Raw genomic sequence first — 19,662 nt, forward strand, 5'->3', positions numbered from 1 at the left:
TTACTGAGTCCTTGAAGGATAAATTTGATCATGAATTAGTATTTTGGATGTTAATTTATACAAGCCCTAATAGATCCTTGATTTATTGTATCTCATTTGCTAAAACTGAAAGCATGACTGGAAAACTGTATCAGTCTGGGCTCTGTTTAAACTCTGTGGTCCTTTGAACTATAACCTTCAAAATGAATAATAGTCTGATTCATAAATAAAATTAATAATATGTGGGTTCAAGTTAATATTTAAGGACTATGTTTACCTTATTCTCTAAGATATCCTACTCTTCGTCTTCTAGAATATGGAGAGAATTTCAGGATTTTTATTCCCTCAACTCATTGCATACTAGATCCTAATCATATGATAGATTTTAGAGCCTCTGACCTTTCCAGGAAGGATGTGCTCTTGTGTACATAAAGGGTGTATGGCTGATATTGGACAGCATTCCAACACGGCTAGTAGTTTTCCTCTCTAACCTCCTTTCTCCTCGATACTGTGCTCTCTCCTAAACACTCTGCCCCATTACCCAACAAGCAACACTTACAGTTGTCCCAACACCAGTTTCTTTTATGCGTCTATGGCTTTGCTTACTCTTCCCTTGGATTGGAGTATAACTCCCTTCCCTTTGGTAGTTACCGCTTCACATCTCTAGACTCACGTCATGGGCATCTTCTGTGTGAAGTCTTTCCTGGTCCCCATTCACTGCCCTTGGGTTAGACTGACGACCCCCACGGATTGTACCCTCACAGTATGGGGTGAACCCTTCCATCACATTTGCCTCTAGCAATCTGTTATACTCAGATGTTTTTGTATCTGGCACCTCTTAGGGGTTTGGAGTTTCTTTGAGGGTGGGGAATTTCTCTGAAGGCATAGAACCAAGGAGAACTTCACAGTAAACTGATGCTCACTAAAGCTTCCTTGAATAAAGGAACGAATGAGTGATTAAAACGATGGCCTGGAGACGCCTCTCTCAAGGTCGTTATACATCTGTTTATTCTGCCTGGGATGTTTTTCTCATGGGTATCCCCCCAGCTTAGTTTCTCACTTCATTCAGATCTCAAAAATAGCCTCCTTAGAGAGGCCTCCACTCCCATCTTGTTAAAACAATCCACTCCCTCTTTCACTCTCTATCCTGCTGTATTTTTCTTCATAAAAACTACCAGCCCCTGACAATATGTGAAATAGTTCATGTTTATTTGATTTTTATTGTATCAATCCTTCCATTAGAAGAGGGGTTAACAATTTTTTTCTGAAAAGGACCAGATAGTAAATATTTTAGACTTTGTGGGCCAGTCTCTGTCATAACTACTCAACTCTGTCATTATAGCATGGAAACAGCTGCAGTGCATAAATAAATGGGTGTGGCTGTCTTCCAATAAAACTTTATTTACAAAAGCAGGCAGAGATCAGATTTGGGCCCATGGGCTATTGTTTGCCGATACCTGAACTATAATATAAGCTTGTTGGTCTGAAACATAGCCACATCCTGGGCACCAGGCAGATAGAAAGCTTTTATTAAATAGTTGTTGAATAAATGGTCGATACATTTGATCCACCATAAATAACAAAAGGGACTGATTTTGACTGAATTTGAAAAGTCAGTTTCTGCCAACTTGAAAGAAAATGGTACACGAAATCTTCAAATGAGCATATCAACTCTTCTAAAACATAAAAGCATTAGCCAAGATCTCATCCAGCTCTCAAATTCAGTGATATTCTCTTCTTGCAAATTTGACTGTATGTAATGTCAACCAAAGATAAAAGTTTACTAAGAATACTTTGACAGAGAGACAAAGAAAGCATGCCTCAATTAAGATAAAAAGAGTTCGCATCTCATTCAAATTAGGCAAATAGAAATGGATTCCACAGTGGTCAATACATGAATTCAAAGTCTTCACTGTCTTTAAAGGTTTATATGTGGAAAATATGTTTCATTCAGAAAGAAATGTTTTTTTCATAGGTATCTTGGGGAGGGTTTTTGTTGTTTTTGTTTGTTTTTGAGAACCATTGGTGTAAATTTAAGTATGGTTGATGCATTATAAATAAATATTAGTTGGATAATTGATCTCAATGCTGCTCTCAAAGCAGACGTATTTATTATCTCTTGGCTAAGAATCAGAGAAGCTAGAATTATATTTTTCACTGGAAGCCAACTCAAGGAGACTCCATCTGTGCTGTCCAAGGGGCAGGGTTTGTTTCCTGGGACTTACAAGGTTGCTTCATGGAAGAGAGAGGCACGGTGCCTGGCTCTGGCAGGAAATGGATGAGTGTGGGCTCAGACAAGGAAACCAGCAAGTCCCGTGGAGGCACCCAGGCACTAGCAGCAGCTGGGACCTGTTAGCACCACTAGGCTCAAGGGGCCTGGCTGGAGCATGGTGACCTTGGAGCTGTGCAAGGGGCCTGATGTGACTGGACCGGTAATCAGTGGATGAAGTCACTTCAGACCTGCACCAAACCAAGGAGGGAGTCGGAGGATGAAATACCCTGATCTCTTTCTCCTCCTCACCTCACATTCCCCTGCCAGCACCTCCCATTGGTTGAACCCAATGGAAGCCAGAGGGCAGCGGGCCCACATTTTGCCACCCACAGGATCAAAGCTCCCAGCACACAGGACACGTAGAAAAGGAGCCAGGCGTGGATCTAGGGGGTGCGGAAGTGAGGTTCAGCTCTCTTGTTATGGGGCTTAGAACAAGGGAAACATAAGCAAACAAAACCAACCCAAAACAGAAAAGATGTGTAACCTTGGGCAGTTATGTAGTTTTATGTCTAAGAAAACTAAATACTCTAGGTAGGGGGTAGGAATAATTATTTTAATGAAGAAAAGATTAAGAGATCACAAGTTTTTAATTAACACAGGACTGTTAGCTTAAACCTTTGATACTGTGATTTCCTTACCAATGCCATTTAACTTCCATCAGAAGTTCTTAGTCGTCAAAGTGAGCCCTTACCACTTAATCACTTTTTGAAATCTTTTGTGTAAAGATTAGAAGATCATGAAATTTATAAAGTGCGCCTAATCGTCTCTCTAAGAATACCTCTTTTATAAAGATCAATTCATGTTTTAAAATATTATCTTAGATTAGGGTTTCTGTAACACACACTCTTACAGTTTGAATTTATAAGAACCATGGGATTGTGTTCACTTTCTAAGTATAAAATTATAATATAAATTTTCAAAGAATATGCGTAGATCACAGGGATATACAACAGCCCCTTGGGATGGGGAGGAGACCTCCTGTGTCTTCACCCCTCCCCCCTCCAAGTACTGCACTAAAATATGGGTAGAATCCAATTTGATGGAGAAAAACTCTCAGACCTAAAGTGATAATTTTAACATGTTTGAGAAAGGCTTTGCTCAGTGTTATCAAGTCTTTTGTTCAAAAATATATTTTCCTATAGGTCCAAAAAAAAAAAAAAAGGGTAATCAATCAAGAAGAAAAAGTCTGCCCAGCCATGCAATACTTTATGCTCTGTAAGCAACAGATATCCATGAAATCTTAGATGTGTGGTGGTTGGATTTCCAAACCCCAAAGGGTTCAATCTAGTGGAGCCCACAGCAAGAGCACATGTAAGAACCATCAATTTGTCTGTCCCTTAGTCACTCAAACCTGGGGCCACTCTCTCATCTTGGTGGCTGGGGTAGGATCAGATAAGCAGGATGGAAAGGCACCATTTCCCATCAGCAGCACTCTAACTTCATTTTTAGGTTTCTGAAAATGCCACTGAATATTTCTAAATGTGAAAGCTGGACTTTTCAAGCGTTGTGATGAAGCTCTGTGATATCAGCGACTCTGTCCATCATGTTTGAGTATATAAAACATCCTTTGGGCCCACACCATAAGTCAGGAACCCCCTAGATCATACAGAACAGAAATGTCCACATTTGGTGCTTTTGTATGTCTATTAGTAAAAAAGTTTTAAACACGTGCCCCCTTAATATATATTCATTTATTCATACTATATATATATATAAAATATACGTGGCTGTAAAGAATAGATGTTAAAATGAGTTGAAGGTGAAATATACATCTTAATCACTTGTAAACATTTTTGCTATCACTGCTGCATTAACAATTATATGATATTTTAAATGACAGCAGAGTTATTGAGGGTGCTTATTTATTTTTGAGCATCTTGGTTTACCACTTAATGGATAAATTTTGAAGGTCTGGTTGCAAGTTCATCTTATTTCTTTACTTGGTTTCAGTCATTGTCGTTGGAGAAAAAGGGAACTGCAGAAACATATGAAGAGGCAAATGGACAAAGTGTTTCACCAGCTTGCTTATTAGATCAGGAAATACTGTTTTTCAATTCCATCCATGCAAGGGATTTTGTTGAAATTCAGCTGGAGAGTTTCCGTATTCCTTGATGTCCTTCAACTGTTCTCACAAACCAAATCGAAGATGTTGCCATTTATCATATTTAACGAATGAGTCCACAATTCGCTGAAATGCTTTATTTGCAGGTTTTTAAAAACAGGTTAGAAAAATTCACTTTCAAGTTTTCAAAGGCTGCTGTTTTGATAGATACAGATTTGTATAATTTTCAATAAAACAAGCACATAATGGTAGAATCATTTCCAAACATCTGTTTCCCTATATTCTTACCACAATCCAAGTTTCTTTTACAAAATAAGTTACTTTCTCATTCATTATTATAATATCTCCTTTACTCTGAAGAGACGACTCTTTTAGTTTATTGTTACCGGGTAGCCAACAACCCCTGTGTAGGACAAAAGATTGTCATAGTCACTCTACTGTACTTTAATGGTTTTGTTTCGAAAGCAGCCATGTTGTTGACATGCTAAAGCACTTCACTTTCTTTGGTGCCAAAGCTTGCATTGAATTCTTTCAAGCGGGCATTCATCTCTAAATTTACCCTGGAACCTTGTTTTGTTGTAGTCAAAGCTGCTACTCCATCATTTTATACTTTTCTATGTTTGTCCCAGTATCTCAGTATCTTGTAGGGCTCGACAACCAGAGTGTTGTTCTTGTTCAGAGTGTTCTTTTATATTATCATATAAAATTGAGAATTCTCTTTGTTGGATTCTTTAAAAGGACTGTTGATATATCTTTATTAGATGGCATTAAATCTATATATTAATTTGAAAAGAACTGAAAATTTTTATATTTAGTCTACCCGTTAAGGAAAAATTCCATTTCTTTCAAGTCCTCCTAAAATTCTCTAACAAGATTCCTCCAAACATTTTGTGGCTTCTAAATTTAAGCATTCTGGATTATCTTGGCTTTTTAAGTACTATGTAAGTTTCCAAGCTTGACTAAACAGTTCTTAATCTTTAAATGCTCCTGACATGTTGTGGGAATTGACTGACAGTGGCCTGTGGAATTGATTAGTGAAGGTTAAGTTCCTCTGAACCCATAATCTGCATATTCACGAAGGCAAAAAGCCTGAGACTCACTGTGTTATGTGACCTGGAAATACATCATGTCCAGTTATCTATGTTTATATTAAATTTAACTCATCTTCAGTGGTGGGATTTGGTTGGGCTCTTTTGATCCTAAAGGACAGAGGCTTGCTGGGATTTGTTTAAAAAAAAAGGAGCGGGGAAGGGGAAGGGGGGAGTTGAGTATAAAAATACATACTGTAGATCCTAAGAGAGATGGAATCTCCTGGACATATGAGAATGGAAATGCCGCGTGGCTGAGCCTCCTAGCCTCATGGGAAGCAGCTCTAGGAGGTAGTTCGAGATTCAGAGAAGCTTCAGGACCCTCATTAGCAGGACTTCCTGGATCTCCTTGCGTGACGTCACTCCACAGTATGGTTTCTCTCCAAGTGGCGTCACTTCTCTTCCAACTCCCTTTTCTCCTTTTCTTCAAAGACGCTGTTTACTCAGAGTTTCTGTTTTCTCACAGAGCCAATATAAATCTTACCCTTAAACTCGTGTGTGAGTGTCATCATATTACATTTCTGCTGTTTGGCAATTGGAATATAATCATGTCGAATATTCAGAAGTCCTCGGAATCTCTGCAGAACAGAAATTCAAACAGGCCTTTGTGTTCTTCAGTCCTAAGATACCGGAGTCTGGGCCTGCATGGTCCCCTGAAGTTCACTGACTTTGCCATTTCTTTAGGCTCAGCCTGTGCATCTTGGTGCTTTGCTAGACTTACCACCAAGCTCTCTCTCCTGAACTTTCTGCCACCTCACAGGGGTCCTCTGCCCTTGACTCCTAAGCCAAGTTGCTCGGATTTTCACGAAACAAGTCAGGAGAGAGGCTTTCTGCCATCAGCTTTTTCTCTAGGCCCTGGTAAATGCATCTTCCCTGAGGCAAGGGACTGAACGAAGCCTGTCTACCTTACTAGACCTGGGAGAGGAAGAAACTCAATGAGAACAAAGCAAAAATTCTTTTCAATATGTTATTTTGTCACACACGTCATCGTAATTTTGACTTGCTGGAAACCTATCTTGGGGTCTAATCTACCTCATGATCCCTCTCAGTTGTGACGTATCAACCTCAGTAATTCACACTTCTGCTTTCTTTTTCCTTCCTACTTACATTCTTATTCTGGGGAGCTCTAGTTTGTCTCGCTCAGCACTTTTGCTCAGAGCCTTTCTTTCTTTCTTTCTTTTTTTAAAATTTATTTATTTATTTATTTATTTTTGGCTGCGTTGGGTCTTCGTTTCTGCGCGTGGGCTTTAGCTGCTGCGAGCCGGAGCTACTCTTCGTTGCGGCACGCGGGCTTCTCATTGCCGTGGCTTCTCTTGTTGCGGAGCACAGGCTCTGGCGCGCGGGCTTCAGTAGTTGCGGCACGCGGGCTCAGTAGTTGTGACGCACGGGCTTAGTTGCTCCACGGCATGTGGGATCTTCCCGGACCAGGGCTCAAACCCGTGTCCCCTGCATTGGCAGGTGGATTCTTAACTACTGTGCCACCAGGGAAGTCCAGAGCCTTTCTTATTAAGCCCCCTCACAGGCCACAACAGGGCTTATGAATTGTTGGCTTGGGAGCCACGACTACCTAAGTCCAGTTCAGAGATATGAGAAAGTCATGAAGAATAGGTCATGAGGTGCCTGTGGCTGCCATGTCAACTGGGATAATAAGGGGAGAAGTTTCCTTTGGAAGTGTCGATAGTGTTTTTGTAAAATGTAGCACATTTAGCCATAAATGGTGTAGAGAATAGGGGTGGTAGAGAGAATCCTTTGGGGATGTGGCATTTCAGGGTTTTTAAGTACTATTGAAAACACTAATTACAGATTGTGTGAGTGAGCTTTTGGTGCATAACAAACATCCCCCAAATTCAGTGTCATGAAACAATCATCATTTGTTACCCCTCGTTCAGCTGGCTCATCTAGGCTGAGGTGCTGGACAGCTCTGCTCCACTTGGCTCCTCACTGAGTTGCCGGCTCTGGTCTGTTCTACATGTGTCCATTCCAGAGCCCAAGCTGAAAGGGTGGCAGCTGCCTTGGGAAGGTCTTCTCATGGTGACAAGAGAAAAGCAAGAGCTCGTGCCCAGCTAAACAAGTGTGTTTTGCTTGTCACATCTGGACTCAGCCATGTCACATGCTTTGGGCAATGAGATGTTAGCAGAGTCAAGGGGTGGAGAAGTACGTACTGTGTCCAGTGGGAAGGCACTGGAAAGCAGGGTGGTGTCCAGTGGCAAATCACATCCTGGGGAGCAAACGAAGAATAACTCAGTCTGCGACCCACACCAGGGCTACCAAGATGAGAATATTATATATTGATGCTTAATGCTCTCATGGAATCATAGCTGCCCATCCCTGAAAGGTCACACCAACAATGACCTTCTCAAGCAGAGCTGAGGCATGTATGTTTATTTATACTCCTTTTCATTCCAGTCTTAACTACCCAGGGGTCCCACCTGCCACCATCTTCCTAGATTCTTTAACTCCACACCAAAGGGAATGGCTTCTAAATTTGGTTCTTCCTTCCAGAATCTTTCTACTCAGCACGTATTCCAAAAAAGGACCTCACTGGCTCTAATGAGTGCATGGTAAACTGAAATTACTTTAGGTTTTCTTACAGGGCACATTTTACTAGTCAAAGTAATTCTTTGTGATACATTGGATGTATCAGTCTTTTATTTCTGCTGAGGAAGAAAGGCTCCCAGAGTTCAAAGAAAGCCCTTTCCTTTTGTCGTGGGGAGTTAGGCAGCAGGATTCCCATCATTCCTTTTGAAATGAATCTTTCAGAAATAGCAAGATTGCTCATTCGATCTCAATGGACACATTTTCCATCTCAATTAATGCACTCTGGATTTTTAGGTCAGAGATTTCTGGCCGATCTATGTGTGTTTGTTGGAGGAGGTTGGGGCAGGGGCTGAAAGTTTGTGTAGCTCATCAGCTGTATTCTTCAAGGCTCAGCATCAGAATTCACTGAAGCATGTTCAGCAGGTAAAAAGATGTTGCTTTTTCAGCTCATTATAAAAGTACTCAAATCTTTATAAAAAATATTGCAAGGAGAGAGCCAAAAGGTACTTGCCTAACACAAAGAACAGAATGATGTTTCATGGGGGAACATTTTAGTGTGGATCCTTTCTTACTGGAAAAGAGACAGGGGTTGATTATTTTTAGATAATGTATTCTGAAAATATAACCTGTTTAGCAAGAATATGATAATGCCATTGGAAGGTTATCCTCGAAGTGCAAGCAAAACAAAAAGAATTTAAAAATCATAAACAAAAAAGAAAATACTAGAACAGGCAGCAACCACATCATACGCACGTGCTTGTAAGTTTCAAACCTTGTTGGGGTGGGAAAGTGACATGGACCAAGGGCAGATTCTCTGTTGACACAGAGGATGGCAGCATCTGAGGTGAAAGGGCCTGTTCCTGGGTCTCACTCCCTAAAACGGATTTAGTGCTTCTCACTTTCCCCATGACCCGGGCTCATTCCCCAGCCCTAGACTCCAAGGTCACTTAATAGTCTTTGAAACATGGCGGAGGAAAACTTACTAACCGTGATTCAATCGCTAGAGAAGGCTAGATTTTATTCTTCTGTATTCTGGTACTGTTTTGCCTCGTGCATATCAATATATATTTGTGTTTCCTGTGTCATTGCATTTGACGTGATCCTTCAGATTGAAGTCTCAGGGCTTACCCAGGATTTGTGAGGCATCTCACCGAGAGTTGGGCTATAGGCAATTGAAACGTTGAGTTTGTCTTCATATTTTAGGATTGAATGAGTTCATAATGTCTGAAGCATATGCCTTTCTGTTCATTGCCCTCAAGAGATGAAAATAACAACTAATGCTTTTTGAGTGCTTCCTACATGCCAGAGAGTTTGCTACGTGCTTGACATTTATTCATTCATTTAATTTTCACAATGATCTTATGAGGTTGTTTCCATTATTATCACCACTTTGCAGATGAGGAAACTGAGGTGCAGGATGATGAAGTTATTTGTCCACATCACACTGCTGGGAAGTGGTGGGACCAGGATTCGAACCCAGAGAGTCCGGCTTCACAGTCTCATTCCAGACTACCACACCAGTTCTCGTGTTGGCCCCATACCTGGGCATTTGTGTGTTTCCTGTACAAACCATGAAGCATTAGCTCCAGAGACAATGTCTCCTGCAATTTGGATCCATCGGGACACGGGACTTGCATTAGATAATGTGCTTAAAGATCCATCTCCCTGGGACCATCCTGTGTGTGCAGGAAGAAGGTTCCAGAGTAGGAGTCCCACCCCTGCTCTGTCAGAGTGGCTTCCAAATATGTTAAAAGCCCAATGATTTCTTGCCATATCTGCCCTCACCCTGGTCCAAGCCACCATGATATTTTGTCAGGATTGATGCAGTGGGCCCTGAAATGCCCTCCCTGCTTACCAGTGCTCCCTCCTTGTTACTGAGTCCAAGCTCGCACTGCTCGCCACACGACAGGCCAGTAGATCAAGAGAGGAGTTGTTGGGGCAAGGAATAGCGACTTTATCTGGAAAGCCAGCAGACCGAGGAGATGGCGGACTACTGTCCCAAAGAACTATCTTACTCGAGTTAGAATTCTTTTGTACGAAAGGCGGAGGGGGTGTGTCTGGTTATTGCAAACTTCTTGGTGCCGGAATCCTTTGTTCTTATATTGGTCTGGTCACAATGTTCCTATAAACCTCCAACAAGGCATTTGTTGTTTTCTGTTCTGCAACTTTTAATCTGTATATAAACGGGAAAGTGTTGTACCTTTAAAGGTCAGAGCCTTGAGAATGGGCTATCCTGTATATTTCAGGCTGTAGGCAGCATTCTTTTACAAAGGCGCAGAGGCAGCATGACTAAGCACAGACAACAGAGCACAAGGGTTAGAGCTGAAGGAATAGCTCCAACATGGAGTCAGCTTGTTCTTCTCTGTTACACGCTGAGATGGAGCCGTCTTACAGAGGACACAAGAGAACCGAACGGTGGCCACGACCCCCCAGGTAGCCCCACTCTCTCCCAGGCACACACAGCCGGGCCTGTTTCAGGCCTGTGAGAGATCAATGTGGAGGGTCAAGTTCCGCCCAGCAGGGCCCGCCGTAGGAGTATGAGAGGTCCTCCTGGTGTCCTAGTTCCCAGCCCTGACTTCCCCACCCGTTCCCTGTGTCTCAGTCCCTCCCGCCCAGGGCCCCATCTGCAGCTCCTACCCTGGACACTGGGGCTCACCCTACATAGGTTCTGCCGGTTTAATCAGGGTTTTGAATTCTTTCCTTCAGACTGCCAGGCCTCTCCATGTGACCTTCTCCCCACCTGAGGTCTGCCCACCTCCCTTCGTCCCAAGTGCGTGCCCCACCATGGTAGCCATGTCTACTCTCTGGGTCCAGACAAACGTCTACAGTTTCACAGAAGACAGCCCCTGCCCCTTTGGCCCTATAACACCACCACTCTGAACCTGGATGTTTCTAGAATGGTGGTGAGACATTGGGGATAGCACCCTACCAAGGCCAGCTTCATGGGCTTGTGACCCATGCAGTCACAGAAGGCCCTGGGCTGGGTTTCACCTTCTGCCGTCTTGAAGTTCTTAATCATGTTGGAAGGAGGGCCCCTGCATTCTCATTTTGTACTGTCCTTGCAAATTATGTAGCTGGTCAAGCACGTGACACAGAATCAGAAGACCTGGTGTGAATCGCACCTGGCTTACACCTGAGAAGCGTGTGACCTTGGCCCAGTTATTCTTCCTCTCTGGGCATTTACAAAGAGGAGGTGGGCGGGGTCAAACTCCCTCTATCTCAGAGGCTGTGAAGATGAAACACGGTAACAGATGAGTGTCAGCACGTGGCACACAATGGGTTCCTTAGCAACTAACACTTCTCTTTTTCCTAGTGTTCCAGATCACAAACTGCTAAATCAAAAAGACATTTCCTTCTTTTCTGTTTCAAAGGGATTTTAAACTTTTATTTTCCTAGCCAGCGATATAAGCCAAAAGGACAGATTTAGCGGGTTTTCAATGATTTTTCTTAACTCTTACTCATTACACTGAAGGACAGTAGGATTCCTCCTTCTCTGTCCTTCTTTATTACATTTGAACGATATGTTGTCCAGATGGCATATGGAGTAGCATCTTTCAAGGTATTTTAAAATGATCTTCTTCTACTTATTGAAGAAGATTAGTGGGAAAAAAATTGAATTAAGGCCGTGTCATTGAAATAATCTTGGCTTACATATTTAAGGAGATTTCTAGTGTTCAAACTAATAACTCTTCCCCAAAAGAAGTCTGCCTTGGATGATGTGCATGAGTGAAGACTTCATTAAGAGTCACCGAAGTTGATTTTCAACTCAACTCTCTGGCATACCAACCATGGGCCCTGAGTAACAATAAGCCACTGTTTTGATCTCAGTTTCCTCCTTGGCAAAATGCAGATAATAATACCTGCTCCGCTCCTTCATTCTCAAGGTTGTTTTGTGGATCAAATGAGCTATTCGTGGAAGCATTTTGAAAATTTTTGAATGCTGTACATTTTTCAAGTTTGGATTATTGATAAGACTTCTGAAGTTTAAGTGTTAACAAAAAGATTCATTTAAATCATTTGAAAGTCCCTCTGGAACAGAAATGCCAAGAGTTAGTTCTTCAACTTCTTTGGAAAGGGGGACTGTATTTGACACCAGGATAACCTATTGCCACCAAAACGATCCCCATCACTTCAATTTCACTGGAGCCAAAAGCCGTATGCGTTACCCACTAAATGTCCAGAACCCTCTGAGGTTCTTTCTCAGCACATCAGTTATAATTTGATAGTTTTCCACAAAGAAATATCTTTTTCTCTGTTTAATTCAATTATTTATTGAGAATCCACTACGTGCCAGGCACTGTTCTAGGCACCTGGGATAAATCAGTGAATCAAACAAAATTCCTTGCCATCACAGAGCTTACATTCTAGTATGGAGAGCAGAACAATGAAAATAAGCATCAAAATAAGTAGGTTCCACAGCTCGTTAGCAAGTGATTAGTTCTATGGGAAAAAAAAAAGTAGATGAGGGTGAAGGGATCTGGTTGTGGGGAGGCAAGGCTGTGATTTTAAAGTGTGTGACCAGAATAGTCCTCTTTCAGAAGCTCACATTTGAGCAAAGACTTGAGAGAGGTGAGGGTGGGTCATACACACATCTGCAGGACAAGCATTTCAGGTTGGGGGAACAGCCAGTACGAAGGCCTCAAGCAGAAGTGGGCCTAGAGTTTTCAAGGAAGAAGGCAGCCATGTGAGAAGCATGACAGTGGGTCTCCCCACATCCTCCCCACTCTCTACCAAACAGAGAATAGAAGGTTTTACAACTAGAGAGGATGCGGTCGCCGGGCCATTGCCAAACACATACACTGATGCCAAGTTTCTCTTTTGTGTGCTTTTCCCACAGTCACATGACACAGGCAATCCCATTTGACGACCCTCGGTTGGAGAGCTGCCCAATCATCCCTCCGGCTCCTCGGAGGGTGGAGATGAGGAGGGACCCTGTGCTGGGGTTTGGTTTCGTGGCAGGGAGTGAAAAGCCAGTGGTCGTCCGCTCAGTAACACCAGGTAAGCACCCAACCCCAAGGCTCGGTCTCCGGGACCATCCACCACCTCCTGCCAGCATGACCACTGTTCCATTTCACAAGCTTAATACTGTTCTGTTTCAGGCTATGAAGTCTAATTGAGTTTTCCCATCACCTGGGTAGAGCCAGACCACCAGAGGGACAGAAATGGCTCTGCAAACGAGGTTTTAAACTTCCAAATCCATCATATCGCCAGACTTAGGAAAACACTGATCCATCATTTGTAACCATGGAAATGACCCACTTCTTAATGTATGAATGCACACGTTAAGAGGCAGACACGGTGCTGTTTTCAGTAAGCTCCCGACGAACTCCTTAGTGAAAAAGCAGAAGGTTGTGTTTAAGTTTCTCTAGAATTTAGATCAGCGGTCCCCAACCTTTTTGGCACCAGGGACTGGTTTCGTGGAAGGCAGTTTTTCCACGGACGGGGCGGGGGATGGTTCAGGCAGTCATGTGAGCCATGCTTCAGGCGGTAATGCGGGCGATGGGGAGCGATGCGGAGTGGCAGATGAAGCTTCACTCGCTAGCCCGCCGCTCACCTCCTACTGTGCGGCCCAGTTCCTAACAGGCCGCGGACCGGTACCAGTCTGCAGCCCGGGGCTTGGGGACCCCTGATTTAGATCATTGGGGTGGTTGGATTCTTTTACAAAGATGTGCTCCCCTCCCTTCCCACTAGAGGTAGAATGTATTTTGCCACCCCATTGCTCTTGGGCCGGACCAGGTGACTGACTTTGGCCAATGGCATATTAGCAAAGATGACATAAGCAAAGGCTTGTAATATGCTTGCGGAGTTGAGCTCGTTTCTTGGGTTTGTGCCACGGCCATAAGAAGAGTTTCCCTGAAGTGGCTGTTACCCCTTCACAGCCCAAGCCCCAAAATGAACACGTGGGGCAACCAGCCTGCAGCCTAGAGCTAAGTACAGGCTGACCTTCAGTGTACAGCACAACTGCCCAGCCAAGCCTGCCCTTGATCAGCCAATCCACAGTCATTCCAAAGACCCATAAGCATGAGAGGAAACCCTACTGGGTTTTGGGGGTGTCTTGTTATACAGTAAATGCTGACTGATACAGTGTGTGGCAAATCTCTTAAATTCTACCATACGGTCAGGTAATTAATGTACTTGGTCTCAGTCATTCTCAGTATATAGATTTTCCACTATCAACACAGCTGAATATACTGGACTATGGTGCCATTGCCTGACGTGGGCCACCTTTGCCTTCCAGAAACAATGCTCTAATATTTATTTATTATATGTATTTATATACTTATTTTAATGGACTTGTACTGGTTTTTTTTTCAGACAAAAGGAAAGTATCTTCTATGCTGTCTTTCTCCAGGATTTTGCAAATCAGTAACAAAGTTCAGAAGTAAAATGCTGTAGTCAAGAGCGCAAACTATGGCATCAGACCTCCTGGGTTTGATGGACTTGAATCCTGCCTCTGCTCCTTATTAGGTTTTTTTTTAGCTTCCGCGATAACTCCCCTACATTTCAGTTTGATGTAACTTCTCTATATCCTTTGGATAATGAGGATCATAGTGTCTACCTTCTAGGGCTAAGGGAGGGAATGAAATGCATTGGAAGGGTGCCAGGTACATACTTAGTCCAGGAATGTGTATTATTTTTATTATTATTAAACTCTAAAATATTTGGCCAGTTGAGTCTGTCAATTAAGGGAAATGAAAGCCAACTAGTGAGCTAGTATAGATTATTAAAGTTGATTCCATTTTTCCTCATTTTGACACACTCTGCCGCAGGGCAAGCACTGCAAATACAGTCAACCCCTTTAGACTTGTGCAGAAAAGAATAACTTCCCTGTTCACTCCTACCACTGCCTCACCACACAACTTCTTACTTTGTCTGCTGAGCTTTTTATTTCATTAGCTATAGATCATAGTTGTTGAACTCAATGCAACTGAGAATTTTATTCTCAAAAATAAAAGAGATTTGTTGTTTTTTATAATAATGAAATAATCCATATGCTTTCCTGAAAAAACAAAACAATGTAGACAGTATAGAGGATAGAGTTTTTTAAAAAATCACCTGAGTTCCTACTACTGAGAGTTAACCATTATTAACATATATAGAGAGAGCATATATATAATAGTAGACAATTCTGTGCATACATTTGCATATATTATGTATCTCATATATATATATATACATATATATATATAATGTATTACATGTATATATATGTATATGTGTGTGTACACATATTTTTTTCCTAAATGGTGTCCCATTTAGCATGCAGTTTTGTAACAGTGGGACACTTTAACATCTCTGGTTATGGGATTCTCCAAAGTGTGTGTCCTCCCCAGAGCTAACTGGAGATTTGGGTCTGGTTTTTCGCTTTCTTGTATTTATCGCCTTACTGTTCCTTCATCCTTTTCCCTTCCTTGCCCTCAACTTTCCTTAGAGTCAGACTCTCTCACCTACTGTTCGACAATTTTGAGAAGAATAGAAAAAGTGCAAACTAAGGTCAAAGAGCACTGTTTCCAGTCATGTTTATGAGTGAAAATGCTGGTCACATAAACTGTGTCTATCATAAAATGACTCTACTGAGTGATTCCAATGATAAGTGATTCCAATGGTAAGACTAGATTTTTCTATAGTAGACAAGCCAGCCTTCAGAGTAAAGGGCATGGGCGTTCTCTGAAGTGTGCCCCTGTTTCATGTTCTGGAAGGAACTGTGTGTTGCTTCCTCCCATAATTCTTGCTCAAACGAGAGTATTTCCATTTGATCAGAAGCATAGGTCAAATGTAAGACTAAGCCCTGTTCATCTGCACATGGTTTTCTCATCAGAGTACTAGTTAACGTCACTCTCCAAACAGTTAGTTCAGAGATTTTTCTGTATTTGACCAGCATCTGACGTCTAACCATTTCTTTGACTGAATTTGAGTCATTGCTCATATGTAATCCAATCGTCATCAAAACTCCCTCAAGTGATTTTCAGAATTCCTTATGTGTGCAAACACTGAATCTCAGTTCCCTCATCTTGAAATGAATGTGAGTTCCATATCCTGGCTGTGAAGTGTTCGTTTCAATTACTAAATGAAGTAAAAGTGATAATATTCGAAAGATAACATTTCAGCTGTGCCTATTATCCAGATAGACCTCTGGAAATAAAATTAAAATCCCAGTACCATAAAGCACCAGATCAATATTTGGGGAGTAATTCCATTAGACATGTGAAGATAATCCATATTATCGAAGTATTTGTTTTTAGGTCTTATTTAATACAGATGTGTGCTTCATGCAGCTGTGTCTTTATGTGTCAAGAGACCTGGCAGTGACCAGTTTTTGAGTTACAGGAGCAAGTTCAAAAGAGATGTTGGCCACCTTGAACTTGGAAGTGTCCATAGACCTAAGCTGACATCCAGTTCAACCCTTCCAGGCAATTCTTGCCCCTGTGTGAGCCTCAGCTATGTCATTATATGGAAGGGATTATAGCATTTAGAGAGGTTACTAGTTAGAACACTTAGCCTGTTGCCTGGTACACAATAAATGCTCAACAAATATTCGTTCTCTACCTCCTCCTTGGAAAAACATTTGGAAGAGGCTGTGACGGATCAAGACAAAAACATGAGTCCTCTGTGGTCACACGTGAGCCCCGCCACAAACATCCCAGCACAGTCCAAACCACAGAAATGACCAAACGCCCTCATCTCCTAGCTGACACAGGGGACTGCTGCTGCTTTACCAATGCCAGCTTCCTTCCTCCCACCTTTTAGGCAAGAATTATTAAGATGCTCATGATAGAATTACCCCCACTTGCTGAGAGCAAAGTCCCACTTTCTTGAACCCTCCTCCCAAAGCATGTAACTCAAGACACAATCCTACAAGTCCTTCCTAGCACCCTCATGTTCAGCTGCCTTACGGGCCGCCACAGAGTGCCATTTCCCTGGTTGTACAGGGTAAGTAAATACAACTGTGTTCAAATCCAGGTGTGCTCAGGTGGTCGCGACTCTGGCTGCCGGGGATCAACCCAACTGACTGGCTACCTGTCGGGGGAATACCTTCTTCTAAGGGTCCCGATACTCAGGGTGTGGTCAGCTGGCTGGCAGCCTCAGCAGCCCCTGGGATCTTGTGAGACATGCAACATGTCACCCCGCACCCCTCCTCACCTACGGAATCAGTCTGCAGGGCAACAGGGTCCCAGGTGATTGATTCATAAGCCTGTTAAAGTATGGGAAGCATTGCCAGTCTCAACCTTACCTGAGAAGTTTGAGAGGAATGTTGATGTGTGAGTCCTACCTCCGGAGCTTCTGATGTCATTGGCCAGGGTGCAGCCTGGGCCCCAGGAGCTTCTCCAAAGCTCGCCCCTCCCCGGTTCTGTCTAGCGTCGAGAAGGACGATGGAGAGAACACCCATTCTCTGGGTGGCTTTTGTTTTTGCTGATAGCGCCCGTTGCTCACAAGGAATCACGACGGGGAGAGGAGGCTACAGATGGATGGATGACCAGTGGTCTTCTCACCTGCTCTTCGCTCTCATTTGTCTCCAGGTGGCCCCTCCGAAGGCAAGCTGATCCCGGGAGATCAGATTGTAATGATCAACGATGAGCTAGTTAGTGCCGCGCCGAGGGAACGGGTCATCGACCTGGTCAGGTAGGCGACTCACTCACCGGGGCCCCGTCCGGCGGCTGCGCAGCTCTGAGACCTCACCCCACAGAGGAAGGGCTTCCCATGGGCCACGTCGGGGCAGGAACCCCAGCTGACACGTTCACCTTGGAAATGCTGTTGACACTGCCCTCTAATGTAAAAAACCAGGCTAAGTAAACAGACACCTACTCGCCCGCTCTGTTAACATTCGGGGTGCGTAGGCCGAATGAAATAGTCCTATTTCCATTGCTCCGTCCAAGGGTTGCGTTTTGGTTTCCTTCCAAAATTACTAACACATTGATATTCCATAATCAAGGAGATCAGCATGCAGTACTTTTCTAAACATAATCCCATGGCTACACAAACATACAGTTCACCGATTTTTCATACTTGACTGACTCATTACTGAATTTTGAAATCTTCAACAAAGGAAAAAGGATCGTCAGATCAAAAGTAGGACAGTTTTGAAAATGTGCTTGGTTTATTGGTTTAGTTTCAGCATAGACGCACATGATTTGTTATGTGATACTCTTACGGGGGCGCCAGAAATGTATTTTATGTGATGGTAAAATATTGGTCAAGAATCTTCTTCGAAGCCCACCAGAGTTATACCCCCATGGTGAATTGAGGGCAAAAGGGGTCTTTAGAAGTTTTCCAAATGAAGCTGTGTCTGTTAGATGAGTGGACCCCCTCGTGCTGCGGGGCACTGGGGGATACTGACTGGCTTGCGTGACATCTGTCTTTTATAAACGGATCTTTTGAGGCGAGATGGAATCAGAAGTTAAGGCTCTCAGAACACTTCAAACCGAGGACGGGATCTTCGAACATTTATGCTCTCTCATAACAAAAGGTACATCTGTACCCTGAGAGAGGCAAAAAGTAGAGTATTTCTGGGGTTTTCTGGAGAAAGTTGCTTTCTCAAGCCTAGTTCAGCTTCTGCTTTACACTGAAGTGCTGGATGGTCACACCTCCTGGGAAGAACTGGGACGAGGGTGAGAAGACAGAGAAATAGAAATAGAGAAGGCTTATTTTTAGGGTAACCGACCGTCCCACTTTTAGCAGGGAAGGGCCCACATCCTGAGACGGCCCTCCGTCCCCGGATGGTTGGCCTGGTCACCCTACTTTAGTGTAGGCTCCAGAGAGAGGAGCCTTCGCAGCTGGCTGGCAAAGTGCCTGTCCTCACTGGGGTGTCCAAATCTCTAAAGGAAGTGCCTACCTGGGAGCGGGCACTGCGCCTCGTGTTGGGCACCCGGGGGCACTCACCGCCATTCTTCCTGGGGACCAGGAAGACAAGGGTCAGGAGCGATGCTGCATTTTGTGCCCTTGGGAGGGAGCTGCAGTGTGACCATTTGGAACCACTTCTCTCTTGAGATGCGTGTGGATGTCAGCGGGAACACACCTCGTGCGGGCGGGCTCTGAGCCTTATGTGGGCTTGCATCCTGGAGCGCCACGCTGGGGCTGATGACAGGTTGCACGGTCATCGTGTTGTCCCCTAGGCGCGCGCTTCTGTGATCAGTCCTGTTGATTTCTGTGCTCAGAGGATGACAGAAGAAATAAACTATCTCTGTTTGTGTTTGCTGGGACTGAATTGCTGGCTGCAGGACAGAAATGGAGAAAAAGCCATCTAAGCATGTGATCATGTCCTAGCCATCCTTCCAGGGCATTTAGAAAGATTTTTTTTCCAAAAAAGATTTTCCCTTCTGGTTTAATGCATCGTGGAAGAAAATGGCATCTCTGTAAACAAAAGTCTCTATCGGACTTTTTGTGTAATGGAGCTCAATGAAGATTTGTTGGATAGATGAACCAATTAAAAGAAGGGAGAGCAGACAACAGCTTGCGGTCCAAATCCAGCCTGCCTGCCACCTGTTTCGGACAGCCCAGGAGCTAAGAATGGTTTTTGCAATTTTTAAAGAGTTGGGCAAAAAATAAGAGAATATTTTGTGACACAGAGAAATCATATGAAATTCAAATTTCAGAGCCCATAAATAAAATTTTCTTGGAATCCAGCCACACCTGTTCATTTACGTATGATCTAAGAAGGCCTTCTCCCTGCCGTAGCAGAGCTGCGTACTCGCGGCAGAGAGCTGGGGCCCGCAGAGACGGAAATA

At 43.4% G+C, this 19,662-nt stretch overlaps 1 protein-coding gene across 1 annotated transcript in view; it reads left to right on the top strand.

Moving 5' to 3' along the window:
- Positions 1 to 19,662, top strand: part of FRMPD4 (FERM and PDZ domain containing 4) — a 174,482-nt gene that overhangs the window by 66,376 nt on the left and 88,444 nt on the right. The window contains exons 2-3 of the mRNA XM_061178868.1: positions 12,777 to 12,937; positions 17,458 to 17,560. Of these exons, the coding sequence (XP_061034851.1) occupies positions 12,777 to 12,937; positions 17,458 to 17,560 (264 nt within the window). The remainder of the gene's footprint in view (positions 1 to 12,776; positions 12,938 to 17,457; positions 17,561 to 19,662) is intronic.

The sequence above is a fragment of the Eubalaena glacialis genome, chromosome X (genome assembly GCF_028564815.1).
Source record: "Eubalaena glacialis isolate mEubGla1 chromosome X, mEubGla1.1.hap2.+ XY, whole genome shotgun sequence".
NCBI classification, from domain to species: Eukaryota; Metazoa; Chordata; class Mammalia; order Artiodactyla; family Balaenidae; genus Eubalaena; species Eubalaena glacialis.